The sequence below is a fragment of the Perna viridis genome, chromosome 9, assembly GCF_037379345.1.
Source record: "Perna viridis isolate PV_CMFRI_1.1 ecotype Kerala chromosome 9, ASM3737934v1, whole genome shotgun sequence".
NCBI lineage: Eukaryota > Metazoa > Mollusca > Bivalvia > Mytilida > Mytilidae > Perna > Perna viridis.
Window position 1 is genome coordinate 29,807,298 of NC_142453.1, and position 11,390 is coordinate 29,818,687.

Here is an 11,390-nt window from a genome sequence, read left to right on the forward strand (position 1 = left end):
GGTGAAAAAGGAATGTTTGGGTACAAAATTGTATGTCACTACAAGTGTATATATCAAAATGTTTACCAGACTACCAGCTAGCCCTCCCCTCATATGTTACGCTGAAGAAGGTTTAAATTTGATATTTTGCTGTGAGTACATTTAAAAAAATAATAATATAGCCTAAAATCCAAATAGTTTATACTTTGGGCTGTTTAGCGTTTTCTTTTTTTTTTATTTTTAATTTAATTTCTTTTTTTTTCAACAAGCTTACAAGGTGAATTCAAATGTGTACAATTACATAACTGAGGGGAAATACACTACATGATAAACTTTAAACACATTCAGTATAAATCATAAGTGTGCTCTGGCTTATCTGAATAAGGGCTGTATATAACAACTAAATACGCGACATCTTTAATAACCTATAAGGGGGTAACCATTATTGCCTTTTGGAACAAAAAAGCCATTGACTGGTCCTATAGCAATAGCATACCGCCCATGTACGTTATAATATAAATGGCAAAGGACTTCTTTTGAATTTCTGCTTCTTTGTTTTTCTTTTTTTTGTACTTTTCTTTTGTTTTTTGGTTTTTGTTTTTTTGTTTTTTGTTTTGTTTTTGTTTTGTTTTTTTGTTTTTTGTACTTTGTTTATTGTTTTGCTTTTTGTGATATTGACGTCTTCACTACATAAGTTTTATGGTCGTCATCATGAACTCGTGGATCGTTACGGTGTTTCCATCTGCACCATGAAAACTGATTTGTTCAACGTGTCAAGGTTTTCCCTTTCTCTCCTGTCTATCCCGGATTTGACTTTTTTTCTTTTGTCTATCCCGGATTTGACTTTTATTCTATTGTCTATCCCGGATTTGACTTTTTCTCTTTTGTCTATCCTGGATTTGACTTTTTCTCTTTCGTCTACCCCGGACTTGACTATTTATGAGCAACTGGGCAGATGTTTTTAGAAAAGCAGAGGATGGTTTCCCTACCGGTGCACCTGGTCAATGTTCCTAGTTTTTACTGGAGTCGCTCACTTACTTTTTTTTTTTTGCTATGTGCGTATTATTTTCATTGTTTTATGTTCTTTGTTGTATATGTCTGTTTTCCGTGTCTGATCTTTGCCCCTGCATTACATCCTTTTGATTTCTGCTAGTATCTTGGTTTCCTTGATTACTTTTTCAGCTTTTATGTCTTTTTTTTGTCTAAGTTTAATTCGCTATAACTTTGTCCTTTCCTTATACAATAATGGTATTGAAAACCGATCAATGTTATTTATTGTTAGCTCGCTAACGTTAATTACCTGTACACAATATTTCTTTACTCTCATTGTCATAGAGTTCATAGATTTCCTTGACTTAAAAGCGATCCTTCATGAATTTGTGACTACTTTAAAGTTCATTTTTATTAATATTTTTATTAATAAATTGAGTGACCAGCACTGAAAGAAATTAACAATTTTACAAAAAGCATACGGTTAGTAATCAACTTAACAATGCATCATTATACTTCATTACAAAGTGTCCCGCACCGTGTCCAAGCTGTTAATAGAAAATAACTAAGGGTGCAATGTCTACAGAAGTCCAATTATTCTACGTTTCTAGAATGCCTAGTTAAAGCAAATACAACAACATTCGTCTTAACACTGAACAAATGATACAAACATGTTTTTCTTTACAAACTGTGTACATATTTTTAAATGCATGTACTGTCTAAATGTCAGTCATTAAAGATTATAATTCTCTGTACTGGACCATCTCATTCTGTTATAAAAAAAACAAGAATCACAGTTTCTTTGGACGGAAGACTAAACAAAATAAATGAACAGAATAAATATGAACACTTAAATTTCATGATGAGATTTCTTTTTACGTAGTTGTAAAATTAAGTCTTCCACTGTTTGTGCTGTTACCAAATAGTTCATCATCAAACGAGTAGATCAAAAAGCAGGCGACACCCATGAGTACACAAACAAGAATAGACCAAAAAGGCGCGCGATTGGAAATGAAAATAACACCAAATATGGTGCCATCTATTACCCATACTCCTGATAAGAAATAAATCAAATACTCTGGAATTTTCCAGAATTTTTCTGCTCCCCATACATTGAGTTCCACTGATCGCAAATGTAGAAAGAAAACCAAAAATACTCCTGTTGCGACCAGAAGGAGCATGTTGACGATTAAGACCACATGAGCAGGTGTTACAGCGCGCAACGTTTTGCGCAGGATTTCCGCTATTTCTAGGAAACCGTCTCCTAGTCTGTTCTGGTTTAGGTAACTTCTGAATGTTGATTCTATTTTTGAGATCACACTGTCTGTTACAAATGTGGATGCTTTATACCCGACAGAGACATGAATCTGTAAAGAAAAGGAACCAAAGTTCATTTTATGTAATTATATTTTTTAATATCTTAATTGAGTATCGCAGCTATCAATTTGAACTTTATGAATTATACCATTTTATAAAATCCAGGTGCTACCCGCAACACTACCAAGTGAACGAACCTTCAAGGAAGGTGGAACTGCCTTATGACTGTCTTTTGCGTACGCGGCACCAGTTCATACATGTATGTGAGGTTGGAGACAATTGTCGTAATTAAAGGAAACCTCTATTGTGTAATAATTCAGATCTGTTTGGAGGTTAATATATATAGTTTATCAAACCCTTAATTTTCATTTTGACATTTTTTAGACAAAGGAATTTCCAACAATTTAGCTTCCATCAGGGGCATGTTACGCGGAGATATGGTTAAAAGGATATACTCGTATAAATACATGCACTTGTGTGTCTGATTTCAAGTTGAAAGTCAGACAGTAGAATATACAATGGAGAAAGTGTTGGAGTGCGTATCATTATATGTTTCAGTGTTTTTATCCGCACTATAGGCTCAAAACAGGCGTATGGTATTTTCGGGAATTTCGATACATGCTGAAGTGTTTTTGTGTGTGTGAAGTTTTAGTTCGAATCAATTTACATGACATTTACATTTTCATTACGAGTAGCAAAATGTGATGAAAATGTGCAATATGTACATTTAAATAAGTGATGAAAAGTTGCACACTTCAAATGTACCCTTATAATATTGAAATTAAGATATGCACACGTACATTGTTACATTGTATTTGTGTATAGATGACATTATATTGAGAATGCAATAGTCTTTAGTACTTGTAACTACGTTATTAATTATGTTAAAGGGCAGCGACCATTTCAGTAAGTTCTTTCATATTTTTACCAACTAGTACAACTTGTCTAACATCGTAATATTTTAATCGAATGTTGCCTTTGAATGATGACATTGTATGTGCAAAGCAAACACTCTTTCCAAGCGAACTTAGATTGAAATTTTTCTGATTCACTTGATAGATTTTCCCTAAAGGACAAACATATATGTATATTAAAATCATATTTTTCTTGGATTATTGTGCAATGATAAGACGAAGTTACAGTAACACTAAGATTTTTGTGGTAAAATGAAACTGAAAAAAATATATACCCCTACCAGACCGAAAAATCGCTTAAATTGACATATTTTTCCATTTCAAAACCCCTAGAGTATTTATGCTTCAGTAAAAAATGGCTTATTCAGTATTTTCTGTTTAGTATTATCACAATTAATACTTCTGGGGTTCTTATGATGAATTTTGGAGATTTTCGTAGTAAAAATTTTACCAAAAAAGCGAAAAATTGGATTTTCAATTTTTGCGTAAAAAGTCACATAAATTCGACTTTACAAGTTATAATTGCTCAACTTAAACGTCTCATATTTGTTTTCATTCGATAGATACTTGAGTTTTTTTATATAAATAAACCACGAAAAATTAGTTTTAAAGAAAAAAATCAAAACATGCTAAAATACTACCCTTACCTCTTGAAAACTGGTCTCAGTATGAAACAGAATTCTCATTCACAGATTACTGACACCGTAAAACTCACATTTTAAGCATTCATTATTAAGATAGTGATGTACCCAAGGTATCTGATGAATTCAAGCGCTTAGATTTCCTTTTGGGGTGACAATTACTATAAACTCAAAAAAAGGTTTCAGAACTTATGAAATTATTATATATCACCTGTTATTGTAATCTTTTTTTTTCCAGAATGTAGAAGATTAAAAAGGCTTTTGTGTGATACGGTACAATTACACAGTGTCTTAGCGAATAAGCCCGAGTAATAAATATTTTAACTTTTCCCAGTCAAAATAGGTGGAAAATCGCCACCCCTACCGATGAAAAAAATACCTCATGAACTAAAATGTTAATTTTTGGCATATAGATGGTGTACAATAGACATTATTTAGGGTACTATTGTTTTAAATATTGATGTATCCAACATATCTTTTCATTTCAAGCGCCTATTTTTCAATTTCAATATCACAATAATGAGATTTTCATAAAAAGGGGAATTTTCGGAATTTCATATTTTCTTCCATTTCACATGTGATTGGTATTTTTTCTCATATACCGTACTTCAAACAAGCTTTTGCACAATTATATAGTGTCTTATCTTTCTAATATGCCCCAGTAATAAATATTTGAACTTCTCCAAATCCAAGAAAAATTGCCACCCCTACCAATGAGAAAAGCACCCCAAGACGAACCCAAATGTTAATTTCTAGCATATAATCGATGTGAAAAAAACATGTTGGGTACCAGTGTTATAATAATCAATGCATTAACATTTCAGGCGCGTATTTTTCAGTTTCAATATGATTTTTCGGTGAGGTAGGGGTTCATTTTTTTCATTTTACCCAAAAACCTTAAGTGTTACCGCAACTTTCTTGGTACCATTGTAAAACTGCCATATTAAGCTACAAAATGATACCTACATGGGTTTAGTTTGTTCACACATGATGTCCCAGGAAGGCTTAGACTCTCAAATAATTGTGTCACAAAAATCTGGGCTCTTTAACCCAGTGGGGTACAACTTTAGGCTTATACTGAAAAAGGATCTGTCTTTGACGACAAATTGATTTGGTAATGGGAGGTATAAAGGTACCTAAAAATCACCATGAAATTGATGAGTGGGGGTGCACGGTGAACCCTCCCAGCCCGTGGATTATGTCCCGGAAAACATTCGCTACCGTCGATGATTAAATGCAAAACGAATCTTAACTTTTAGTCAAAACGTTTACAAAAATATCAAAACCGGACAATTCGGCCCACACATATTCCAGACGATGTCAATTTGGAAAACCGTATATCATTTTTTCTCTCTTTTTTATGTTAATAATGAGAGAACTGATTAAAATTATGAAAGGTGTTTGAATTTATTAATGTTTCTTCGGGAGCGTTTAAGGTTTCACCTTCCTCATAATAATTAAGTGTATTGCAATTTAACAATATCATACCCTGTCGATGTCTTTTGCGTACACAATGAGTACGTCATTTCCACAGTATCCATGACCCCATCCCGCTCTCAGCTGATCAGCAAAGTTTTCAATAATGGCGTCCAACTCCCCAGCTGTAGGACTTCTAGCTGTTGTGTTCAATGTGGGTTGTATTTCTCCACAATCATTGATACAGCTGAAATGTTGATACAATAACTACTCAAACATTCAACTTCTGATTTAAAACATCCGCTAAATTTTCTCTAAATCTGTGCGTGGAGAGTTTTATCTTTTTTCTTTTTTACTAGAATTCAGTCATTTATTTAAGGCATTCAATATTCTGATACGCAAGTTTGTTAAATTTAAATCACAATTACTTGATGTAACAAAAATACACCAAACATATCTTGTTTGCCGCTTTTTTATACCATTAATTCAATTTACAAAAACAAAGCACAAATTTAAGTGAAGCGCAAATATAGGGCAATTGAAAATATTTCTAGATATCATGAAGTTTTCTTAAAGGAGACACTTACGTTGATGCATCTTGTAAGTCAGGAATACGAATACGGTCAACGACAGCAACAGCTACGATAAAACTCTGTGCTTCACCGTCCGGTCCATCACATCTGGTGGATGTATTCGTCTGTATCATAGACAGAGCTAAATCAACCGCATCGACTGGTAAAAAAATAAATTTGTGTTAAATCATATATTTTGACAAAACTTCAATCTAAATAAAATTAGCCCAATAATTAAAAGTAAAATGGGGCGTTGTTATATCCTACATGTAGTGACTGAATGGAACAATTGATAGGTCTAACTTCAATAAGATTGACAAAATTCATAAGAGAAATAAATATATTAGCTTTGCCTAACCGAGAATATCTTTATTTACAACAAGGTACAAAGTAGATAGCCCATGAGTCACATAGACATTACCTTGAGCCATCTCATTTCACAAGAAGGATTTTTGTTCATTTTCTTTCCTTTGCATAAAAACCTTAAAGCCATTGTTCTGAAGTATTATATTTCCCTTTCTGTTAAATCCTTTACGGTTTTGACTTACTTTAACTAAACTCCTACATGTACATATATCGTTACCGTATACATGCATGTTAAACGAACATGTAGTTTTAGTTTTCAGTAGACCTTGCACTATATAATTGTGTTTGAATATACAAGTCTTGTTTGAAGTACGATATTTGAAAAAAAAACAATTGCCAATTACAAGTGAAATGGAAGAAAATCCTGTAAATGTACATGTTTGGAAAAAACTCACACTCAAGTTTATTTCACGTGTAAATAAATGTACATGTACGTAACGAACAATTATTATCACCTATGAAGTAAATAGACCAAAGACAATTAGTAGGCGCATTAGACTATTGTTTTGTTTTGTTTTGTTTTGTTTTTTTTTGGGGGGGAGAGTTATTTTCAACGTTTGTCCAGCTTTGAAATTCTTCTTTTGTGATTCATTTTTAAATTGTTACTGAGAAGTGTCTACAGGCCATGAATTTTCGATAATACAATATTATGAACATGTGTGTATCCAACATTTTAAAAAATGCAGGCGTCTTACCTTGCGATGAGATTAGATTGTCGGGGTCACATACCCAATGATATCCACTGGTGGCCGTCAGACCACACCGAGCATAGTCATACTTAGGATTAGGAAACTTGCAGTGAGACCAAATCTTCTCGTTCGTGTCCGGGTCAACGGTGTATGTGTAGCCCTGATAGTTTAATGACGCATCTGTACACGTGCTGTACTGGTGTGAAACGTGCGGTAACAGGAACAATACAGATAGCCACAGGAACATGATTGAATCTCCTTTGTTTTATTCTGAAATATTTTTCAAAATATAACTATCCACCGTATATGGATTGTACAAGTATATTTTTTCAAAACATAATCAAGCCTATGGACTTTTTCGATTTGTGAATCAATATCAATATCCAGATAAAAAGAGGAGTGCTGGAGGGTCAGAGGAAATTCGGACTAATACAGATCATGCGCGTTAGGTCCAAATACCCGCATGGTTTGGAAGACACGTTTAAAGGTACATGTACATGTATCCTTATACAGTAATATTTTCAAATGAAGTGTACATGTAGTTTAAATGCGTAAGAGATCAATTTAACTTTTCAATGTACTCTAAACTGTTGACTATATATATGTACATATACCAGAATACTTTATAAGGTAATTTGAATAACTTGGTCGTAAGATTTAAATTTTCTTCGGTGAATTAATGACGTTGTACTATAGACATGTACATGGGTAACTTCTCACACAAGGCGAAAAGAACAGAATTAGCTACCTATAAAGATTAACTTAAATTATATTCGGGAGATACGGTTTGACCTCATTTTAAAGCTGGAAGCAAAACGATGACAAATAAACGTAAAATAAATATAGTTGTAAATTTCCTGAGAATATGTGTACATGTACACATGTAATTGATAAAACAGATAAGCCCAACAAACTTGATCAAATTGATGAAAAATGGTATTTCGTTTTACCTAGAATTTATTTTTTAGTTAATTATTGATAGAAAAGCACGACTCAGAACAGTAAAGTATGAACTTCGTAATGGTTCGATGATCTATGACATCCAGAACTGGAATATTTCTTGTACATATGAGGCATGGTAGTTCTAGTAAACATTATATTCGGTCATGAATATGTGAACTAAGCGTCAGCATAATGTAATTTGAATTCATGTTTAAATTAGCTCTTTCATAGGTTTATAGTGAAGTTTCATGGCGACCTTATTTGTGCAAATCGTATACAAACAATATGTATACTCTTAAGTTATTCTCTTTGATACAAGAAATTCTGTTTTAGGAAGAGATGTACTTCTTTGATAAATGTTAAAACTAATGGTAACCAGGAAATATGTTATGATACAATAATTCATATTCAGTTTAAATTGAAATTGTTCCTACCTTTCACTATATATTAATCCATTACGCTTTCTACTACAGTGTGTGTACGTAAATAAACGAAAGAATCCGAGTGTTCAAATATGATAATTGTTAAAGGTCCATGGTAGGGGTTATCTATAATACATACGGTATAAAACTTTAATGTTGTCTGTTAGTTGACTATACTGTGCATCAGAGAAGATAAAGTAAATGGCCTTCGATAAGGCATGTATTTGTACCTCTGGATTTGCACTAGGATAATTCCTGAGATCATGCACATAACTTTTTCTTTCTTCATCATACTAGGAAGAAGCACTCCGTTTACGTATAAATTATTATTTTGCTATTATCAAATTACATTCGAATTCGTATTTATTTATTTCATTCATGTATTTGCTTTTTATGTTATTACATTCGTAACGGTACATATATTAACTTATTAATCTCGAGTTTCCAAACTACATGTAAGTGCACGCACATAAAAATATAATTTCTTATTGGTGCATGTAATCACTTTTACACATGATGTAAAATGAACCCACGGTTTGTGTATTGCTAAAAAGAGAATCGCACTTGTTAGAAAAAAATCATTCTCACCAAGCCAACGCCCAGTTTCATGGAAAGAACAAAGTGTTTAATGGAAAAGAATATATTTTGGAACTAATTTGCAAGCAATTTCATTTTTATAATGGCGTATCAATTAACACACATAAAATATTTTCTTAGTGCATGTGGATCAATACACATTTATGCGAAACATTGTATCTATAAGTTGGCACCAGTCGCTAAAATAATCTACAGTGTTACGCAGCATAGTTTCCCTATTTTTTATTTATAAAGCCAAGTACCCTGAAGAACCCCACAACGTTTTTCAGTGCTACATCTAATAAATATTTTTCAATACACAAGTCAACAAAATCGATGTCAACGTAAATTGCTTTCGTCTATTTATTTAAAGGCCTTCTATTGAAGTTTGAGGTATGTCTATAATATAAAGGAGAGATTTAAACTGCGATCTATAATGTGTAATGAGATTGTGTCTTTGTAAATGCCTCTTCCTTTCGAGATTTGAAATAAATGTTTGTAAACGAAAAAAGGTGTTCCATATGGCTCCTTTCTAAACAATTCGTACGTTGGAAATGAAGATAAAAGTTCATCCATATTTCTTACGTTCAAAGAATATAAATATTCTTTCATTTTGAGGTACCATGAAGAAGGGGCAACAAAGTAGCTTCTAGCTGCGCTTAACAACGTATTTTCCATTTCTAAGGCAAAAATTGAAAGAAAACAATCATGGTTTATTTAATAGTTTCGGCAAAATATCTTTGGCGAAACTGTTCATGCTAAAACGTATGTCTAGTCGTTTTCTTTGTCATGTACGCGAAAGATTTTTTTTATGTATTCATTTTATTTATTTTAAGCAAACCATCTTTATCATGTCTGTTCACCACACGGAATATCATGAATGACAATTAACGAACATGGACATATGTGTTACATAGGCATATATATTTTGTAATAAGTAGTATTAATTTTTGTTTATTATTATTATTTTTTTTTTTGGTCAAAATTACACCAATATGGGTCATGTAAATAGAAAAAAAAGAACACAATAGACAACACGAAAAAGATAGACAATGTTTTCCAGAAAGTCCTTTTTTTATATCGGGGTTAGTTGGGTCAACAGACGTAATATCGGATACATTCCATTGGGAGGCAAGGAAACAGATTCTTGGATCGATCACGTCAAAGAATTTTTGAATGATACATGTATGTATATTATAGAAGCATTTAAGATATTTTTTATGTTCGGGGACGTGTTACTGTTCTATGTCTAGTATGAAACCGTAAACCAGTTTCGACGGAAATGGCGAATGTCAAAGTCGTTTATATGTCTCGATGTAGTGGAGAACTTTAACTTTGACCGACATGGACTTCATTTTCGCAATTAATTCTGTAGATTGCTTTATAAAGTCGTCTTTCTCAAGCTAAAGTTCAATATTTGGGCTACGAAGTGTTTTAGTTTATTAAATGGTTGATCAGCCTTAAATAACGTAAAAGTATATTTAAAAAAACATAAAAATAGTTGGAGGAACTTTCAGTTTTAATACGTACTTTGTCATTCTGTGTAATATCTTATGCCTAAGAAATGTGAACTTTCATTTTAAATGTTTTTGTGAGAGATAAGAACAGTTTATTCCACACCATTCTAAACCAGGAAAATCCTTTGTTTAAGCAGTTACATTCCAACCTCAACCGTCAAGAGTCAAGCTCAAAGTCGAGAAAACGTACACACATAATATGAAGTTAAGAACAGTAACTTGTGGAAAACTGTAAAAGCTCGAAATAATAAGCATAATGTCTAAAACTGACACACAATGGTTCCAGGAACCAACGATATTTTACATGTATGCCTTCATAATATTTTAAGGGTTTCAAATTTTCTGTGACAATACGGTTTCCTTATTAAGAATATTCCCGGATGGCGACAGATTTTGTAATCATGTACGCATGAAAACGTTGATAAATTTATTCATCTATTTACATGCGTTAACAATATTTTGAAAAAAAAAATGAATATGAGATAACAGGTAACATTAGCATAATTAGGTCAGGTAAAAACACGTGCACATGGAGTGCATTTTCGATCAATAGTAAAGCCGGCACCCACAAACCAATTTTCGTTATATCTAAGGTCTCACGAACGAATCGAGTACATTTAGTTTGTTCTGTCTTAATGATCTACAGTGAACATATTTAGAAAAATGTCTATTCAGAGTCTTCATTTTGACAAATCATCGTCTTGTCCTATCAATCATGTTAATCGTTTTCTGATGAGGCTGATGTGACAAATTGCCAAAGTGTGGAGACGTGGATGATTAGATGATCCCAACTTAATTTTGTCATGTTTACTTTTCTTTTTTTTTTTTTTTTTTTTTTTTTTTTTTTTTTTTTTTTTTTTTTTTTTTGAAGTACTTGCGGTTGCTTATCTTAGATTGTTTGCTATCTAGTATATAAATATTGTCTTTAAAGACTTGGCTTGAAGTTTGTACATTCAACTTCAATCCCACATAAAGCACCGACGTACCATACAAATGAAGGCGACATGGTGGGATAGAATTATTTCCCTTACACCGTTATAAAGTTCCAA

The 11,390-nt window shown here is 32.6% G+C and overlaps 1 protein-coding gene across 1 annotated transcript; it reads right to left on the reverse strand.

The window, feature by feature from the left end:
• Window positions 1-1,373: 1,373 nt before the first annotated feature.
• On the reverse strand, window positions 1,374-8,418 carry LOC148607704 (uncharacterized). The gene is made up of 5 exons (XM_088543983.1): window positions 8,261-8,418; window positions 6,891-7,154; window positions 5,845-5,989; window positions 5,330-5,504; window positions 1,374-2,336 (listed from the first exon to the last, which is right to left on the reverse strand). Exons 2-5 carry the CDS (start codon window positions 7,129-7,131, stop codon window positions 1,845-1,847), a joined length of 1,053 nt encoding a protein of 350 aa, XP_088400109.1. The 5' UTR covers window positions 7,132-7,154; window positions 8,261-8,418; the 3' UTR covers window positions 1,374-1,844.
• Between the last annotated feature and the right edge of the window lie 2,972 nt (window positions 8,419-11,390).